Here is a 21,127-nt window from a genome sequence, read left to right on the forward strand (position 1 = left end):
AAACACCCTGATCCTCCAGCAGCACTCCCAGCATCACGGCATGCCTGAGAGCACAGGAGCTGTGAGCAGGGGGAAGGAAGGAGGGAGGGAAGGAAAGGGAAGGGAGGGAAGGAAAGGGAAGGGAGGGAAGGGAAGGCAAGGAAGGGAAGGGAAGGAAGGGAAGGAAGGGAAGGAAAGGAAGGAAAGGAAGGAAAGGGAGGAAGGGAAGGAAGGGAAGGAAGGGAAGGAAGGGAAGGAAGGGAAGGAAAAGAAGGAAAGGAAGGGAAGGGAGGAAGGGAAGGAAGGGAAGGGAGGAAGGGAAGGGAAGGAAGGGAAGGAAGGGAAGGAAGGAAAGGGAAGGGAAGGAAAGGAAGGGAAGGAAAGGAAGGGAAGGGAAGGAAGTGAAGGAAGGGAAGGGAGGAAGGAGGGTTCTTACCGCCTGCCATTCCCCGGCTGCCCAGCGGTGCGTGGGGCACGGGGGGAGGTGACAGTCCCGCTGAGGAGGGGGCTGGCTGGCCGGGTCACACTTGGCCTCCTTGGGGCTGCTGCTGCTGCTGTGGCACTGCACGGAGCGGCGCTGGACGCCCCGGCCGCAGGACACCGAGCACTGCAGGGAGGGACACAAGGTGAGTGGAGCTCCCCAGCACAGCCACCACGGTGAGTTCAGGGGTTCGGGCTCTGCTCTGGGCTCCACGGCATTGTTAGCAATGATTAACGATTCTCTTTAATAGTAAGATTCTCCTTAGTAATATATACTAATGATGTTTCTAGCAAAAACTTAAAATTTTGGAATTTGAAAACAAGTTAGCGATGCTCTATCAAACTTCCAAGTGAGGCTTTTCATTGTGCAAGGGAAAACTGGGAATCTGAAGCCAGTGTGAATATTTGCCGTTGGCTTCAGTGGGGTCAGGACTTCCTGAACAGGATTTTTATTGAAAAATCTGCTTTTATTGCAAAATAGCGGCGCTGCTAAACCACCCTGACATGCCAGAGGCGGCCAGGCTCTGAGATTTGCTCTGAGTATTGCTTCTCAGGCACTGGTTCAAAAAAGTAATAGTTCAAAATACATCAAATGCCACAAACAGAGTGGGCTTTAATGAAAAGCAAACTTGGATTCTATGGAAGAAAGTGCGTAGCTGTAGAGAGGGAAAGGTGTGATACAGCTGGGATTTCTTTCAGCATGCATCTAAACATGTACATGCACCAAGGCAGGGAATACAGTTAGATTTTGAAAACAAATGTCTTTTTGAAATTAACTGCATTTCACATTTCCTTCATTACACTGTGGGCACATTTTTCCCAACTTCAAGGCACAGCAACAAATGCCTGCATTTCTCTGTTTCTCAGACATCTTTAAATTATTATCTATATTGCAATATTATTAACAGCTTATTTTTTCTTTCACGCAACATTTCTTAGTGTTGTGACTGCACACTAACATGTTTAGCAGTACTTAATATTCCCCTGGAACAGATTCCTCCTGGCTAGACCTTAAAGTATACTATACAGATTTGGAGTAAAGAGAATTTGCTTTTGTAGAAGAAAGTGCATAAAAAATAAAGGTATGTATTAAAACCACAGCTGAATTAACAATTAGTTATTTATAACAACTAATATTACTTATTAATATATCAGCTACTAAGAAAATAAGTTCACAGCCTGTTATTGCAAGGTCCACTAAAATGAACCTTCTTAAGGCAGGGAATTAAGTGGTGCCTGATGGAGAAGCAATTCCCTTTTCTGTATTCCTCCATAATGCTCTTTGCTTTACTATCCAAATGCCCATAAAGGCAAGAAAACCAGAGAAAAGCTGACTGTGACTATTTGTCTGGCTTCAGATATTCGTAGGAGGGTGGGAGTATTTTTGTGTAGCTTTTGAAAGCAGCAGTGGGATTTCTGTCACTAGTGATGCAAATGCTTCCCATATGCTGCTGCTTCCCTGGGATTAACAGTGCTCTTTGTCCTACACATTCCATAGGGGACTCTTAAACTGAATAAAGGCACAAACTTGGAGAAACATACACACCAGGATGCCTACCATGCTCTAAGATATCTTTTCAGTTGTATTTATCACCAACATAAAAAGCCCAGGTATGGATAAAAGAGCACAGGTGACACTGTGGCTTTTTCATGGGGGGCTGCACTGTGTGTGTGACACCTGGGTTTGGGGAGAGGATGGTCCCTGGACTGTGCCAGAAACTCCACCTGATGCTCTGCCTGTGTTTTTATACAGGGCTGGATTTCAGCCTGTAGCTGAAGTATGCAAATACCAGACAGCAGAATAAATATTGGTATTTTTGTTAAATGAAAGGTAAATGGCCATAATTGACATCACTTAGGAGAAACAAACACATTAAATCTGATATTTCAGTGTAGACATAAACACACTTAAAACTTGGAGAAAAAGCCTTTTTAGAGATATATCAAAAATGCTTTGCTCCAGGGATGTGGGTTCTTAACAATCTAGAAAAGAACTAACCATGTTCTGAATACAAAATATCCAAAGAGAAAAAAACCTAGGATTGGAGCACCAGCACAGCCAGTGTTCAACTGAGACTGATTTTTAACCATTCCTGTATTTTTTGATCTTCATTTTCTCAATAATTCCGTTTCCAGAAGGCAAAAACCCCCAACACCTACCTAAAGGTATGTGCAATGGGTTCTGTGCATATCTAGTGACACAAGGATGCACTTTTATGGGAGAACCTTGCCTTATTTCTCATGCAGATTTTTTGGTTTATACAGGAGAAAAAGCACAGCAGCTCAGCTTTGGGATTAACATTCTGAGACAATTACACCTTCAGAAAGTTAGAGGTTTTTTTTGGATACTATCAAAGTGGAAACTGATCATGGTTCCTATTTGGAGATAGGGAAAGTCACATGGAGTTTTCATGCCCAGTTCATACCCTCATCTACTGTGTATTCAGAGCACCAAACTCGTGTCTGTTTCATGCTCTTAAGGAGAAGTTCAGCACCTAAATCCAGCTTGGCTCCATGGCATTAAACCTCTGGCAAAGCCCTGAACACCCCTTACAAGGGACCCAGAACCAGCACTCCCAAGCTGTGACAGCCCCAACTCTTCATCTGTCACAGGCAAAAAAAAAAATGCTGCCAGCACCAGTGAGGCTCAGAGATCCATGCCACAGCATCTGACAGGGCTTTAAAAAGCCCAATTTAACATTGTAGCCCAAGTGTTTCTACCCCTTTATTTTCTCCCCAAGCAAGATGCTGGCTGGCTGAGCACATCCTGCATCAGGAACCTGGGCTGAGGAGCTACTCCTGGAAAAGCCTGTTCTTAGCCTTATCATTAGCATACAAATATTCCTTAATTGCCTGGTCATGAGAGATTACCTTAGACCATAAATCACCTCATCCTTCTATTAACTTGGGTTTCTTTCTCTAGTTGCATAAAATTAATATCCATGATGCAGTGAAAAGCTGAGAATTTTAAACCACTTACTTTTACCAATTAGTATTAGTGTATTTTAATGCAAATGACAGCCCATTACATTATTATGTTTACAATTATTAGTAAAAACTGCTTTCAGGAGTAGCCACTTAAATAAGGTGCAAATTGGATACCACAAGTCTGTCTAATGGCCTTGCATTTCATTTTAGTCTGGCTCCTGTATAAAACTGAGGTTTCAGTCCTGAAGGTAATAAAGCTAATAATATTGACCTAATTTCCAGTATGGCAGCAGTACTGTGGATTTCACAGGCTGGATGCTCCTATCCTCAAGTAAAGAGCCCAGAACCTTGGTAACTGAACCTCCATGGTGAGCAAGCACTTAGTCCTTTACCCACATAATGGCAAATACTCCCATCCTGTGAATCCAAAGGTAAGGATTGAAAAAAAAACAAAAAACTAATACAAGTGTGAAAACAATCATAGATCATTAATGGGTTTATTGTCCTTTTTATTAGTGGACATTAATCAACAGCATGCTGTCCTAGTCCTAACTTTGCGTATGTGCCTGTAGCAATGTTAATGGTTTGTCTTTCAGGGAACTGGAATACCCCAAGAATGGGTGTTTTGTACCTAAATTTGGAAGACAGAATGCAAGGGAACATGATATTTTACAAGTTAACAGTTAATTTAGTCTGGAATTTACAATAATTCATCTGATTAGCATGCTAATGAGGTAGAGGGAAAAGCAAGGTTCAGAGTTAAAAATGTGATGCAGCAGATTCAAGGTGATGACAAAGACATTATTTTCAGGAAAAAAGGATTCAAGGTATGCTTTCAGCAAGCAAGAAGTTTAATAACTCAAAATACTTTTTCATTTCCAGCAGCCTCTGCTCTATGCATGGCTGTCTGACTTTTTAACAAGGGAAAACCAAACAATGAGTTTATTTCTCAAAACTAAGGAAGATTTTACTTGAGATATGATATTTAAATTCTATTAACAACATGAATAAATAGTAGATTCTCTTTAATAATATATACTAATGATGTTTCTAGCAAAAACCTAAAATTTTGGAATTTGAAAACAATGAATTTGCTTTCAGATAGACACTAAAAGCAAGCTGCCTAGTTTTCAGCTGGTACAAATCTGTGCTGCTCCACTGCTGTCCATGAAGCTGCACTGTTTTACACCAGGATCTGGCCCAAAACCTTTATCCCTGAATAATTCATGAGGACAGAAGTGACTGGAAAACCAGGCTCTAACCAAATTGATGGAGGAGGAATACCAAAAGGTGCAAAAGGGTACACAAGATGTCTCACCTGGCCCCAATCTCCTGCTTTCCACTTCGGACATCTGCCCCCTCTGCATTTCTTTTGCACGTTGGGCTTAGCAAGGTGTTTACAATTCTCTTCTTCTACATGCCTCCCTTCCTTTGACAAACAGTACACACTGCGGTGCTTTTGGCCCCTTCCACAGGAGACAGAACACTGTAAATATAAAGTAATAACAGATCAGCTTGCACACTCATACAGGGGCCATGGCTACCCAGGGCATTTTCTTTTAGCTGGACCAAAAAGCACCTCCCCAGGTCCCCAGCAGGCTACACAAAGCTTGAGGGGAGTGCAGGTATTTAATATCGTGTGATATTCTTGGTCAAAGCCCCAAAAAATGCCAGTATCAAAATAGAGAAAACAGCTGACATTCAGCAGGGATAACAGCCTGGATTCCTGGCATTGCTCCAGTCCTTTCAAAGGAGCAGAGTCATCTTACAGGGATCAAGGCAGGAGCCCTCAGTATCTACTTAGAGGAACTTGAAAGGAACCATTTCCATTTACCTTGGTACAAAGGGATGTCAAATATTGGTAAATCAGGAGGGTAAAGTGTGCTCTGCACCTTCACAGAGGGAAATAACTGCACAAAGGACAAGGCAGAAGAGTGCAGCATTTTCTTGTCCTTGGTACAAAAGCTTGTGTTTGTTTTATCAGTGTAGTCTGACTTTTCTTTTTTCCTTCACTAAACAGACTGAAACCAGGACATGTTCATCCTTAAGATTTATGCATTTTGAAAACAACTCAGAAGGTGGCAAGAAGGCAGAGCCTGGAGAATCAAAGCAAAAAGCAAACCAGCAGGTATGTTAGCTGCAAGCTTTGTAGTGAAGCAACTAATTTCAACCTCCCTCTGCAGGTTCACTGAACTTTTTCAAATGTGACCACTTCTGGCATGCAAACCCCAAGCAACTTCACTTTGATTTCAGATTAGTCTCCTCCAAAGATTTAGGAATCAAAGGGGTCTGGAATCACGACACGAATTTAATATGACAGTTTCATGTAGAACAAGCCTCTTACTCAGCATGATGCACCCAGAGACTCAGCTTCCATTTCTTCATTACATGCTACACCATAATACTGGTTTAATCCTTGAGGGCAAACACACTGTTCTAACCATCTCTCCATATAAAATGTTCTGCTTTCTTTTCAGAATGGAGAAAACATGCAGAAATGAGGCTTCAACCTTCATTTTGGAGTCACTCCATCATTATATTTCCCAAGAAATATATTACAGCTTAAGCTCTTCCCAGCCTATAAATACATTTGAAACCTAAAAAATTTTTATATATAGCAGCTCTGGAAGATCCACTAGAATAGAAATAGGCATATACATTGACACCTGTGAATATTTTATATTACAGCCCTACTTACAGCTCATTCAGCCCACAAAGAATCAGCAAGAGAGCAGTTTCTAAATGGAAAAGTTCAGACCAATGTGGAGAGCAATGGATGCAGCTCCAAAAACCAGATATTGATACTTGAAAGCTTGTATAAACGATGCCCTGAAAAAGGCTGTTTTCCTGCTGCAAGAGTGTTACAGATTGACAAAAGATCACTGAGGTCCTGTTGATCAACAGCTTTAAGAGCCATAAATGATGCTCCTCTGAGAGGCTGAGCAGGGATAGCTGCCTCTGAATTTTTCTGAGCCCAGATCAAGATAGGCCAAAAACCCCAACAAGCAACATCCAACCTTGCACTGAAAAACAGAAGAAATGTTGTCCCTTGCAATAAAATAAAACTGCCACGAGTTACCCAGATCCATAAACTTCACTTCTTTTCTTTAGCATCAAGAGAAGAAAGATCAAACTAATTTTATCCCTATTTTTATAAGCCTTCAAATTTCATCAGAAGTTAATTTTTCCATTTTCTCTACTTCTCCTCCCAGGCAATGAAAGTCAGCAGCAAGACAAAAATGTCACATCCTACAAAACCCAGATCTAAACTTCTAGTATTTTCATCCACTTACTGTCTTTGGACTAAACACCAACACTGATGCTTAAACAAAAATTCGAGTGCTCCTTGGTAAACAGTCTTCATGCAGGTTATGCCACTTTACTGTGACAGCCAAAGTTAGAGAGTAAATTTACAGCATTGATCAGGACTCTCTCATGTCCCACACCCTGAGCTGATACAGCCCAGAGCATCCTTAATTTAAAAAACACATGGGATGCCACTACTTATCCTAAAGTAAGACTAACCACACTGTGCAACAATGCAAGCACCTTTCTGGGGACCTGAAGCTGGTTGATAAATACTTGATCTCACAAACAATTTGGTCCTAGTTATTTCCAAAGTTATTACTCCCCTAGAAAATGCTTAACTTTGGCGTGGAGCCTGATTCTGACATTTATCTCGTGATCCCATGATCAAACAAGTCTGCGTGCAAACCTCGGTGCACTCAGAGGTTGAGGCATAATTTGCTTAATTTTTTTAATACTTAAATGTAATTCCCAAGATGCTGGAATGAATCATCTCTATGTCTGCCTTTAATATAAATCAAATTTAGGCAGCTGTGCATTTTCAGATCTAAACCACCCGTTTGCTTTCATGCACATTTGAGTTATGATCTCATTTGCACTGACAGAAAAGAAAGGTTGAATAATCTAATTTAACCAAGTATCAGAGACTGAAAATTCCTTTGCAAAGAGTCTACTTAATAACTGCCATCTAATTCATCTCAGGTATTCAACTTTTATCTGGCACATAGATTTTAAGCATTTGTGAGCCACATGCAAAGCATAATTTAATAGTGGGCTGCATCTCAACACCATGTGAGTCTGGGAAGTTCTACACCCAACTACCACCATCAGCCTCATCATTTATTTTGGACCCTGAATAAACTTTGCATTTCATTAACAGGATTTTTCATGGCTGCAAATGCTGCCTGCTTATGGTACCCACCAATAACAGTACCACAATGAGGTAAGCTTTGACCTTGCCTTCCTCAAAACATTTGGCAAAATCACTGCCTTCACATTCCTCTTTTTCTTGAACTTTTTTCCCACACTCCCCATAGAAATTGCTTCCAAGTACTGGGGGCAGATGGTGGCTCTCTGGAATAACAGCCTCACCTTATCCAAGGTTTTCTGAGTCAACAGAAAAGCCTCTACCGGTTTTAAGCACCCCTGGGACAGCCCTGAAGGTGTAGCCAGGTACTGTATGGAATTTTTTCACTAACCAGCTTCCTAGAGTCAAGGATCACATGCACTTGGGCATGCCTGTGGTCACATTGCCTCTGCCTCCACTTAAGTGTGGGAAAACGCTGCCCTGAAAGGCTGTTTACAGCCTGTGATTGAGGCACAACAGCAAACAGCACCCCTGGATGAACCTGGGAGGACGGCCAGGCATGGTTCTGTTTTTTTACGGAAACATAACAAATTGTTATGTTTCTGTAAAAAAACCACCAGAAAGTTTGCGGTGCATAAAGTAATAGAGAAACAGTATTTTGAAAAATCAGCTATAGCCATCACTCTAAAACTCTAGCAAACCTTCCCCTTGTTATTATCTTTATTATCTCCTAAACCCACCAGAGTTGCACCTGGCAATTTACACGGAGAACAATAACAAAAGAACTTTCCTAAGAGCATTAGGATCAAAGTACTTAGCACAGATTTAAGGGCTTTATGTTTATTGCATGATTAGTGTTAACCTGCCAAGAACTGGAGATTGGCATGCTGCTGATATTTTCAAATAAATATACTGCCTAGTTTAAATAAATTCTAGGAAAAAGGTTTAAATAAATACAGCAGAAATATTTCCATATCAACTGTTTCCATAAAGGTCAGAACACAATGCTAAACATCTGCAATGCCTTGCTCTGCTCTGCTTGTGTTTTTGTTTCCACAAAAAAATTGTTTTCTGTTTCAGAGTTTAGGAGATGATCATTCTGTTTTACCAAGTGTGTGCAAATTGCTTTAAAATAGCCCCTTTTGCATTTCCTGATCTCATCGTTTGGGAGGTGAGGGTACCTCTTGTTCATTAAGACCCCTCTAAAATAGATGGGTTGCTACTTGATGCATAGGGATGGCAGCCGGAAAAAAAAAAACCAAAGAGAATATGTTCAAAATCTCTTAAAAATCTGTACAAAGTCTCTGGTGAATTTCTGGGAGTGGGATCAGTCCAGCACCAAGAGGACTCAAGAGCCCCGGGCACAAATGAACAGATCTCAGCAAGAAAAAGGCACCACAGCGCAGTCAAGAAGAAATGGAATGACTGCTCCTTGTACACTTGGTGCATTGAAGGGGCAGCTCCACAAAGGGCAGAAGGGCACATCCCAAGCAAGAACCTGGGAAAACTCTCCCCCAGAAGTGAAAAGCTGCAGAAAATGCTGTCAGACCACCTTTCAGACCCACCGTGCATCACCCCACAGCGATTTGGGAGGTATTTAAGACAATGAATGCAAGCTGTGGTGATCACCCAGTGAATTCCCAAAGATAGGAATGATAGCTCAGCAAGGGCAGGGCTGGGAAGGATTAGACTGAAAATGGCTTTATCAGATTCTGCCAGGAGCAACTTTTTGGAGGAAATTAAAATCAATCCTTGTAGATTTAGACTGCCCCACATTAAGGACTTTATGGAAAGTCAGCAGCTGTAAGTAAGCCCTGGTTCATCCTTTCCAACAATCTGAGACAAAACGTGTTGGATGAAATAAAGCAGAAAAGCAACAGAGCCCTCCAATGCTTTACATCTATTTTCCAAGAGGGCTGTGTTCCTGGATGCCAGCAAACTTCTCCAGCTACAAGCAAACCCAACAATGTACCCTCATAGCTACTTTTCAGCAGCCTATTAGTCTGTGTCACCTTTTACTACCACTAACACTGCTGCTGTCAGATACTGAAACCATATCCCAGTGACTTCTGTGCCTCTGAAGTCCCTGAGCACAAAGGACATCAACAGACACATCACCAAGGAAAGCCTGGATCCTTCCTCACCAGCTGAACCTTTACCAGGAATCTTAAAATGTTGGAACCTTTTTGTGCTGTTCAGCAACAGGGGCTCTGTGGCTTCCAAACCAAACCAGCTTCACAAACAGCAAGGTATTTCAGCAGGTAATTCCCTTGGCTTCAGTGGGACAGGCTGAAAGCAAGGCTGCAGCACTTTAGGAGATGTTTAGGAAATGTTTATTGCTGCTCTGAAGCCCTGTTTCTCCCACCAATGTGTTTTATCAAGGTCTTGTGCCCATCTGCGTTGGCATGGTGAGAAATCCCTAAAGTTGGGTGGGGATGCAAGCAGGGCAGGAGTCACCCAGCTTGGCCTTCCTTTCCTCACAAAGCAAGGAGCCATGACTTAAGACATGGGTGCTGAGTGTGTATGGTCATGGTGATTTTAGCTGGTGCATGGCCAAAAAGTACCTGTGCTTCTTGTACATTTAAAAGGAAAAGGGTTCTCTACATTTAAGGGAGGGCAAATGGACCAGAGACCTGAACAAAACACACCAAAGCACTGCACTGCAGTTCTGAAAGAGGCTTTAGAAATGTTTCATCCAAATTGATTCCTCAGAGAAATGGGGTGATTGAAAAACAAGGCACAAACATTAGGGATTTTGGAATGTATAGCCTGAATGTGTTTGTGAGCACTGTGCAGAGCCCCTGTGGAAGTGTTCTGAGGAGCCCCCTTAGAGCTGGAGCACAGCCCCCAGTCTGAACAGGTTTTGCCCCAGTATTCCCAAGGAGCCCTCATTGTCCTGGGCATGGGCAAGAGGGAACTTCCCTGCTGGCCTGTCCTGTCTCTGCAGTGCCCACAGGGTCTCCATCCTCCAGAGGCTCTGGTCTTGGCTTGGAGCAGAGGCACAGACCTTCTTAAGTCATTACTGCAAAAGGGAGCAATCTTCTAAAAAAATCACTAAATCTTCACCTTCCTGCCACCGAACTCAGCTGCAGGCACTGGTGAGTGGCCTCAGATGATGTCTTATAACACATTAAAACAAACAAACAAACAAAAAAAATAACAGAGAAAAAGAGGAAAATTTATCAGAGAACAGGGTCCAATTTAATGTGCTGCTGCAGGGGAAGAAAGAGCTGGTGTGTCTGGAGCCCACTGCTCCAGCACAAATTGCCCAGAGGAAAGGATGCTCTTGGGTTCTTTAACTCCTGCAACATTGAAGGCCTGAGTGCCAAAGTCAATACAATAACTTCCCCAAGCTGGTAAACCCCACAAGATATATGACAGAAAGAGGTAACTGCAGCAGGAGAAGCCATGCATCTCCTCTTCTGCAGCACCCACCCAGTAAACAGCACCTTCTCCCCCTCTTTTCTCTGCCCTATTACACCACAAAAGATTTCACCAGGCACAGAAATTAGCAGGGCTGTGGGCACACAAAGCTCTCCTAAAAGCTGTGTTCCTGTTCTGCTCCACACTATTTACCCTGAACAACAAACAAAAGCCCCACAGAGCCACTGCAGGTCTCTCCAGGGAGGAAGGCAGAGGATGGCATTTCCTCAAACTGGGAGGAGATGTGTGAGCTACCTAAGGACACCAAAACAGTGGGATGTGGAAGGTGCTGATGAAGCCTATTTTCCATGCTGTGGCACTTCTAGGAGAGTACCAATTGAAGCAGCAAGGTGCCTCAGCTAACTGACACTTCATATTTCTAGGGAACAGTGGTACTACAATGCCATTTAGATATTCTGTTCCAGAATAGGATTTTTCTGTGTTGGATGGAGTAAAACACAAAGTAAAGAGCTCTCCAAGAAATGTCAGCCCTGTTTCATAGGTGTGCATCACACTGGGAGGTTGTAGGAGCACTGGGCAGCTGCTTGCTCTCCCATTTTATAAAGAATAATCTTGGCTTAATGCACTAGGGATAAATATTGTCAACCAGTACATGGTCTTGGGCATCAGACAGATTTTCATCCATGCTGCTGGCTCACTCACTTCCCCTGTGAACTAGTAAAATTAAAATATGAATAGAGCTTTAAATGTCTTTGGAACAGGACTGACTACACAATTTTTTTCTTAATAACTGCACAAATCAGTCACTGGGAAAGTTAGAAGCACAGTAAATCTCTTTGTGCTTCATGTCCCTCATTGTTATACATCCTTGTTTCTAAATCCCCAGGATCTGAGCAACAGCAATGATTGCAGTATGGGGTATCCAGTGTGACTCTGGAAAATGGGCAAAACTGCAGGCAGACTCCCAAAACCCAGCTCAGGGATCTGCCTAGAGATGCTGCATTTCACAGCTCATCCCTGAAAGTGTGTAACTGCTTCAATGAGTCCCCTGCAGTCCAATGAATTCCTGTACTCGGAGCCGTGCTTTGGGAGACAAATATTCCCAGCAATTGCCCTTTTTTATTGCTTTATTTCTCCTGTGAGGGCCTATGCAGATGGGCAGGAGATCTGCAGCCAGGGATGGGCCACCCATAACACAAGGCCTGAAGCCAGCCATCACTGAACAGCAGCCTCACCACTTCTTGGTTGAGTTTAGGCCTAGAAAATGACTTTTTCATTGAGAAAATGTGTAAGGGAGGAGGTGTAAAAAGGCAACCACAGAGGCATGCCAAATGCAGCCAAACAGCCACTGCACTATGGGAAGAAAGAGACTGCTCTGGGTGGGAAAGTGCTCTGAGGAACTTGGGGAGAAAATGCACTGTCTGGGGGCAAAGGGGTGAGAAGATTTTAAAGATACCTGAAAATAACCTTTGTGAGCCTAACCACTGGCCCAGCTCCTGTCTGTGCTGGCAGTGGCAACAGGAGAGGTTGTTAAAGGACAGCAATCTGCAGCTCCTTTCCCTGGTCCTTCCCCTGCATTTATTCACTGGATTAAGGAGGTCAGAAGGGACATTGCTGACCAGTCCTTTTACTTCTCCATCACACTAAAAGCTCATGATGGGGGTAAAGACCAATGGGGGTTTGCAAGGGGGAGAGTGAACTGTAACAGCTGAGATTTAAGTTGCAGGAAATCAGTCCTGCGAGGAGTTGATCCAGGAATCACTAAGGTGCTGGCTCAGTGTTAAACACACAGTGCCCCAGGGTGGTCCCTCACCTGCAGGGTGTAGCTGATGGGCTTCCATGGTTGTTTTCCTGCTAATGGAGCATCAACACCAGCAAAGAGGAGGCAGAGAACTGATTACAAAAGTATACCCGTATAGTTCTCTCCTTTTTTAAGTAGAAACAGAACAATGAAAGATAGTGATAATAGGCAAAAAATAAAAATGGAAAGGAAAACAAAAATTGGAGATTTTAGGGTAAAAAGAGATGAAGAAAAATGATGGGACTCTACTGGGCAGCTGGGTACCACTGGCTTTGCCCACCTGTGATTGCCCTGGAGCCACCAGCTGTGAGCACTGAGGTGAGGAGAGAGATGCATGAGCATCCATCACCACTGCCTCAGAGGAGCAACAGGCTGAGACTCTTCAAACAAAACCCCAAGAGCAGCTCAGCAATGCTGCTGTCACAGCAAATTCATTTTCTGCAGAGGAGAAGAAGGGAACAGTAGAGTTATATACACTTGCAACCAAATCTGTCCCTGGCTATCACTTCTGCCTTAGCAAGACCTGACATCCTGCCTGCTATGAACATTATCAGAACAATGACACAGAGAATATTGCTGTTGAGCAGCCTATTTTCAGCCAGCTGCACGGGGAAGGCATTTTGCAAACAACATGTTGGGGCTTTGACAGAATTAAATACAAATAACCCAAAGTTTCCACTGACACCAACTTTAAGATTAAAATTCCAGAGTGCCAGCTGCCTGACACAGATGTTGGCCAGGCAGTTCTTCCACTTCCCACCCAGTTCAGAGCTCCTTTGCTGCTCTATCCCTGTGTGCAGCAGAGAGCCCTGCAAAGCCATCAATGCCACCAGCTTCCTGCCAAGGGAAACCTATGCTGTCCTAGCCCAAACCTGAACTCACATCCACAATAAGAGAGTTTGGAACTTGGTTGGTTAATGTTCTAATTACTTGACAGTAAGCTTCTGATTCTTCATTAGAGCAAAAAAAGCCCTCAAAGACTCTGATTCCAGCACTTCTGCCTACAGGATACAGAGCTGGGAAGCACTGAGAGCTGCACAACCACTGCACCAGCAGCTTGAACTTCAGATACCCAAGACTGACAAGTACCTGACAAGGCAGACTACTTTTAAAATTATAATACTTTTTTGGAAAAAAACCCAAACAAACCCCAAATAAATCTAAACCTCACCCACCCATTTTCCAGAGTTTAAAGTCAAATGATCACTGCCCTGTGCAGTGAAGCCCAAATGACTCACCCAACTGAAGCAGGGTGCTGTAGATAGAATTGTTTTACCTTATCTGTGACCATTTCCTGACTCGGAAAGAATGAGAAGCCCACAACAAGTTAATTCAGCATTGTTCCTAAATTGTATCAAGATACAGTTGGATATTAAGGCAAACTCAAAATATCAGAAATTATTGCATGGAGCAAATCTGCTCCAAGACAGGTGCTTTAAGGGAGGTTATGCATATATTTTATATATGTGGTATAAATATGGGTATATTTATTAAAACCAAACCTTGGGTTTTAAGTGAAGCAATGGATAATTCTCATTGTGAACACCTCCCTCATTCTGGAGAACATGGCAAGATTTCCTCTCGGGATTCAAGAGTGTGCATGGAGATCTGCATTCACACCATAAAGCATTCAGAGGAGAAAAAACACTCTCTGTATTCTGGTGACAGTCAGTGCATGTTTTCTAAAGCATGGTTTTAATAAAAAGGTCAGGTCTATCACATGGTGTACAATTCTGCAATGGGTAAATACATCTTCTTAAATAAGCAAGGGAATAAAAGTGTCACCTCCTCTTAGTCCTCTTTGAACATACATTAAAATGACAAGACATCTCACCAGTCTCTTGTTGTAAAATTATCATTTACACATACAATCTCTTTTTCCATTTAATTATCTCTTCCAAACCTGGATTTAACCAGCCAGATAAAGATCACTTGTTTACTGTATAAAATCCCAGTGGAATTTTGCCCGAGGACTGCAGGTTGGGTGCTTCAGACTCTCTGCTTTAATTTGTAAGTATTTTATAGTACTAATTTCACTGAAACTTGAGTAATGCTAAGCCAGTCAGATGATTGCAAGAAATTAGTTATCCAAACTTTGTAATTCATACACCTTTAACTGTGTTTGTTTAATCATTGAGAATGACAATTTCTGTTGGAGAACAAAGCAAGTAAAAGAAAAGCCAGATAAAAGATGGAACATTGCAGAACCGCTTCAGAAAATTTAGCAAAAGTTACCAAAACTAAATATATGATCTGAATTTAGCAAAAGACTCAAGAAATCATTATACAAATTCATTTATGATTACATTCTACTTGTCTTTAATTTTCACTGTTCAACATTAACATTAAACATTGTAAATGTATGCAATATTTATATAAAATTAAATAACAGTATTGGAAAAATAAATACACTTTTACATAAATACATAAATCCATACTGCTGAAAAGTTTCAGCTAATACTATACTCTTGTTTCAAAAGTGACCAAAAAAATATGGTAGTGACACTCCATCCCAACAGATGAAGTATGTACAGCTACAGAATGATGTTTGCAACCGATGACAGAGCTAAAGCAAATCCAGGTGACACCACACTACAGGAGGAAAATTTGGCCATTACTACCTACAGTAGTAGCACGAGGTAGACATACACGTGGAGTGTTCTGCTGGAGGGACACGAAGCCCTGGGGACCCCACAGATACTTCTCAGTCTTCAAACAGCTCTGGGTCCCCTATGTCAGAGCCCAAGGACACCTCGGTAAATGTGACTGAAAAACCAAATCAGTTCATGGCAATGACAGGGGCTCAGTCCTGCAGCCCCTTCCCCAGGGCTGTGGCCCTGCACCAGCTGGGAGGAGACACTGCAGGCAGGACAGGGCATCCCTGCCCTTCACCTGTCCCACCTGCTCCCAGGAGAGCAAGGACAACCCACTGAGACTAATACAACAGAATGGAGCCAAGGGAACTTTTCCTGGGTGAAAAGAAAACCACCAGACTAGAGGACTGCACCCTGTGTTTCCAACACTGAGAAGCAGGTGCAGCCCTGGAGCCTGCTCCTCAACAGCCACAAAGAATGAAACACAACTCTGTCCACACCTTTGGCTCTTGAAAATGGTCCAGCACAGGTAAAACAAAGTTGGAGGCACCTCCCAGCTGGCAAATCCTGTGGGGCAGCCAGCACATGCATCGCTACCTCTGCTTACCTCACCTTGCTCTTCCTTAGCACCAGGAAGGTTGATGGACAAGGGGTACATTAGCACCTCAAATGAAATATTTCATAGCACTGTGTCTTGTACTGGTGAAGCACCGGATACACACCAGTTCAGCAGTTTTATGGCTATTGCAGAGCTCACTGAGGTATGATAAAAATATTGAAGAGTGTTACTGAAGGCATCCGTGTTACTGAAAGCACCCACAGAAGGAGAGCAGGTTTTGGCAAGATGACATTCCAAACTATGACAATTGAGGAAGTCCAATACCTTAAAAAACAGGCCTCTTTTTTCTTTTCCTATAAAGTGCTTTTGAATCAGATTTTAAAAAAGTTGTCTTCGAATGCTTTTATAACAAAATACACAATGAAGGTTTACATCTGTTTGAAGGCCACTCCAAAATGGACAGGTCTGTGGTTTTCCAGGGCTCCAGAAGCACCTCAGGTGGCACTTGCTTTGGTGCAGGTTCACAGAAAAGGTTGTTGCTCTGGGCAGGGACAATTGCAAAGGTGTGGCACCCAAAATAGCACCCCAACCCTGTGGTTCAGGGCTGCTCTGCCCTCACAAGAGCATCTCTGTAGCAGACTCCTCCAGCAGCAAAGGAGCAAAGTAAGACACCTCTGCTCCAAATACTATTTTGCTCTTGGGAAATTGCCAGGGTTTTAAGCCTTCCAACACCTGGCTGATCATTTGCTGGATTAGTGATAAAGCAGCAGCTGGAGATCAAGCTAGACAATCACTCTCCAGAACCAGAGAGATGCATGAGAATAGCTTACAGGTGTCTTTGCACTGTACATCACAGTCTTATTATATACACAGGAACAGAAATAGAGCACAGGTGTGAATGCACACATGTTTCTATGTAGGTCTGTGTGTGGGCATGTGCCCACATGCACACACATCTATACACACTTATACATGCCTGGGAATTGATGCCATTTAGCACATTCTCCCCACTTCTCTTGCCTTTGGCAGAGAACACACCACTGCTAAACCAGTAGGTGCCCAGTGCAGTACTACCATTAAAGAGCAGAACAATTTAACTTCAATGGAAATGTACTGCTTAAATTCCAGGTTTAAATCCATATGCAAAAACTTAGCCAGAACCAAGATTCATAATGCACAGCACTTGCAAAGTATAATAAAATGGACAAAGGTTGCTACTTAGCAGAAAGTGCCTTTTAAATTAAAGGACCAGAGCTCCCCTAATATAAGCCCTTCCTGAACAGGTGTTATTCTGAATACATAGTAAATAATCCTCTGTAAGTGCAGTTTTAAGACACGAAGCATTAGCACCTTGGTTTGAAGCAAATTAAATGTTGTTAGGGGATATCTACAAAATAGTTCATAAAGAGAAAGAGTTTATGGTCGTACCGAGCTCCAAGGACCAGCACTCCAGGCAGCATCTCTAGGACAGTCCTGCACATTGCACTGCTCTCTGTCTGGTGGCTTGTCAAGGATTTCACAGCTCAGATCCGTAAACCTTTCTCCATTAGGGCGCTGGCACACCACCAGCCGTGTCCTTGTCCCTCCTCCACATGGCTTTGTGCACTGCAAGTCAGCAGAGGACAGAGCAATCACCATTGGGACAGCAAAAACACTGTCTCCCCTGCTGCCCAAAGCACTAGCACCTCAAAAAACCAATGGTAATTTCTGCTCCAAACTAACTCCCTCCAGCCAAATCCCTCTCGTTAGCCTCAGAGGGATCTTCAGCTGCCTCAGCTTCTCTCCCCCTAAAGCTGCTCATGCTGTTCCACCATGATATTGCCCAACTCAATGTGATAATGGAGGTTTACATCTCCAATTGTGCATCTCAGATTAATTTTCAAAAGGAAGCAGTGCTTTTATTAAAAAAAAAAAGACCTTCAGTTAAAGTTGGCTTCTCTTAAAAAAAAAATCTTCATTTTTGTAAAACTTACTCTTGTGCTTGGGAAGAAAGTTTTCCCATGACAAATGGAAATGAAAACACCACCCAACAATTGCTTGGGTTTACTCACTTATCAGAGGCTGCCCTGCAAATTCCAATCCTTCTAATAAATGTCACCACAATACCCCTCTCTTCTCCCATTTTTCTGCCACCTGCTAATGAAAGTCTTGCCCTGGGCAGGGAGCCCAGATGGATGGTGCACTCACCTCTCCCCAGTTGCCATAGGCCCACTGAGGGCAGGGGCCAGACTCGCAGGATCTCTGCTCCATGGGTTTGCTTTTCTCATCGCAGTTATTTGCAGTGTATCCGTTTTCATCCTGGCACACCACGACCCGCCGCTGGAAGCCCCCTGCACATGTACTAGAGCACTGGAAGACACAATTGCCCAGAGCTTCATTAAGTCCAGGAACAGGCTTGCATTTCCAGCTCCTTCCCAGTGCCTTGCACCGTGGGAATGCACTGCTAGAAGTTTAATTCATCTAACAGGTATTATTAGACTTCAAAACCCAGCTATTGCTAATAGCAGTGCAATGACTTAGGTGCTGACTAAGCAAAGAAAGTAAACGCCAGCCTAGTTTTAAGCAGGTGAGTAATCCCTGCTGCAGTGTCTGACATCCCATTTGTGCTTAATTCCCTTCAGAGACTTCCATGATAAAGTGTTGCATACTGTTTGCAGAGAGAGGAGCTGGCATCGAGGCTCTGCTGTGCTTTGGCAACAACCCTGCACAGCTGTAAATGCCCCAGGAGACAGCCCAGAAGCAGAGGCCAGCCTTTGCCTCATGGAAAATGATGCTGTCAGCTTTCTGCCTAGACTGCCTTGGAGATATGAGGTATGAGAGGCTGACAAGTGATGCCTGAGCCCTTCTGCAACACTTGCTTGTGTGAGCAGAGAGCAGACAGTGGGGAGACAGGTCCCTCTCTCTTTCCTCTTTGTGCTGACTTTAAGAAAATACAGATTAGCTTGGTAAAGAAACAAAACCCAACAAAACCCAGGAATAAGAGAATCAGGGCACTTACAGCACCCCAGGGGCCAATCCTCCACTGATTGCCTCCTGGTATATGTGCACGGTTTCGGTTCGGGCTGCCCCCAGGGTGCGGTTTGAGGCGATGGTCTGGATAGAGGAAAGGGGGGATGGGCCTGCCGTAGTCATGGCTGTTTGGATGACAAGGAGACATGGAGCACTCTTGCTCGGTGGCAGGGAGGTCGTCTGGGTCACACTCGCTCCTCTCCACCAGCTGGTCACTGTAATTGACGCAGATCACTTGTCGCGTTGCCTTACCTTGACCACAGGTCACCGAGCACTGCGTTACAGTGGGAAAAGGAGACATGGTCACAGTTCCACTTTAGAAAACCAGCTCTTGCTAATAACGTACAGCAGAAAACCCAAATAACCTCACTTATAAAAGGGCAAGTGCGACAGATTAATGAAGCACATTTGCAGCAATGAAGTCTCTTGCAAGAGACAGCGTGATGCTTACAGAGCTCCACTCCAAGGCCTTCCACTGCCCACATGGTGTCACGGTGCACATTTCTGTGGCTGATGGCTTTGGAAGGTGGAAACAAGCTGACTCATCAGCCACGGAGCCCTGGTCATCCCGGCAGCTGACGTATCTCATCCGGGTTCCCTTCCCACATGTTGCAGAGCACTAGGGAAGAGCAAAGAGCACTCCACTAGGAAGTTGCCTGACATACATTGCAAGGACTTTGTAATGAAAAGTTTGGCATATGCACTTAAAAGTATCACACTGTCTACTGTAAAATAATCCTGAAAGTATTATGATGTGTGCTTACCGGTGTCCAGGATCCAAATCTCCACTGTGTCCTGTGAGTGCCTGATATGGCTCTCTTGGCTTCCGGGCTATTTGGATGGGAAGGACATACAGCTATTTCACAGTCCTGTACAGGAAATACATGGGGGAAAAGCAGGATATAAAGAATTTGCAGATGTTTTAGTGAAACCACCTCCTCTTCAATGTAATTATGAAGAACACGCAACATCTTGAAACTCTGTGACCTGCACACGTTGTGCAGGCAGCTTCCTCCCTGCATCCCCTTGGTGAATCAGCAAAACTCAGCATCATTTCCTGGGGCCTTCATATGGAGTACCCTATGTGGACTTTTGACTTACTAGGAACTCTACAATAGGGATCCCCACAACCATGTGCCATCTCCATGCATTAAAACCAGATGTTTTTGAGGCAAAAGATGAAAGTTCATTAAACTTTCTGGCATGAACAAACATCTGCAAAACAGCAACTTTATCTCCCTTCAAAGCTCCCTTCCTTCAGTGTGAGACCTGCAGCCCACACAATAAAGGTTATGCTGCTGATTGCAGCCCTTTGATTCCCTGCAGCCCACCAGACCACCTATATCCATGTGCTGATCTCCACCACACACCAAGCAATGTGAGGTTTTGGGGACAGATGTGTCATTCTGCTCAGTCTTTGTACAATGCCTCTCAGGAGGGCTCTGGTCCTGTCTGGACCTCCCAGGAGGTCTGGTGCCAGAAACTATGAACATCCATGACTTTACTCCATTGAGCAGACCTTGCCAAAAAGGAAATTAAGAGTGATTGTCCCTATGAGGGGGAGAGCAGCTTCTGACAAATGGCAAACCCAATTTCTGTTTTGCTGTGATTTCACTTATGCTGGAGGCATGTATGCCAAATGATGGCTGATGACAGGTGGGTTTGCTACCCCTTTACTGCAGTGCAACTGGTCTCCATACATGAGGAAAACAGCTCTTTCCCAAATGTTGTGGCCTTGGTTAAACTCTGAGTTCATGCAAGACTGAAGCTGCACAGGGCATGAGCACTATAACTCTCCTAGATGGTAATGTTCTGTTTTATCCAGCTCCTCCAGACACCCTAGAATATCCTCTGCTTGAAATGGGAATTTTCATGTTTGCTTCCGAGTACACAGCATGGAAAGCCTCTTCAGCAAATTTGCAAAAGGTGTGCAACATTTCTCAATTTATCTGGCCAGAGAGGAAGTGTCTGGAACTACAGCTGTCACAAACATTACACTGTCACATGCAGCAGACAAGAAATGGCCTCTCACCATCATTTGTGCTGAGGGGCAACAGCAAAAGTCCTGCAGCCACATGAGCCCAGACTACAGCCAGGCATCCCTGACTCCATGCAAGCCAAAGGAGGTGTCTGCTGTGTCAAAACCTGAACCTCTGAGGCCAGTAATTATGTCTCAACCTTGAGGTCTCTTGTTATTCTAGATTCACCCGCTGCAGATTCTTCAGCTCATGAGCTCTTAAGACTCCAGCTTTAGTGCTGCATCTGAACACACCCTCACA

General features: G+C 43.6%; 1 protein-coding gene across 1 annotated transcript in view; it reads right to left on the reverse strand.

Moving 5' to 3' along the window:
• The window catches only part of ADAMTS9 (ADAM metallopeptidase with thrombospondin type 1 motif 9), a 79,059-nt gene that overhangs the window by 17,667 nt on the left and 40,265 nt on the right, over nt 1-21,127 (reverse strand). Inside the window, exons 24-30 of the mRNA XM_036390885.2 lie at nt 19,613-19,717; nt 19,300-19,467; nt 18,838-19,122; nt 18,027-18,188; nt 17,268-17,444; nt 4,706-4,873; nt 416-586 (exon numbers count right to left, since the gene is read on the reverse strand). Coding sequence (XP_036246778.1) covers nt 416-586; nt 4,706-4,873; nt 17,268-17,444; nt 18,027-18,188; nt 18,838-19,122; nt 19,300-19,467; nt 19,613-19,717 — 1,236 coding nt within the window. The remainder of the gene's footprint in view (nt 1-415; nt 587-4,705; nt 4,874-17,267; nt 17,445-18,026; nt 18,189-18,837; nt 19,123-19,299; nt 19,468-19,612; nt 19,718-21,127) is intronic.

The sequence above is a fragment of the Molothrus ater genome, chromosome 11, assembly GCF_012460135.2.
Source record: "Molothrus ater isolate BHLD 08-10-18 breed brown headed cowbird chromosome 11, BPBGC_Mater_1.1, whole genome shotgun sequence".
NCBI lineage: Eukaryota > Metazoa > Chordata > Aves > Passeriformes > Icteridae > Molothrus > Molothrus ater.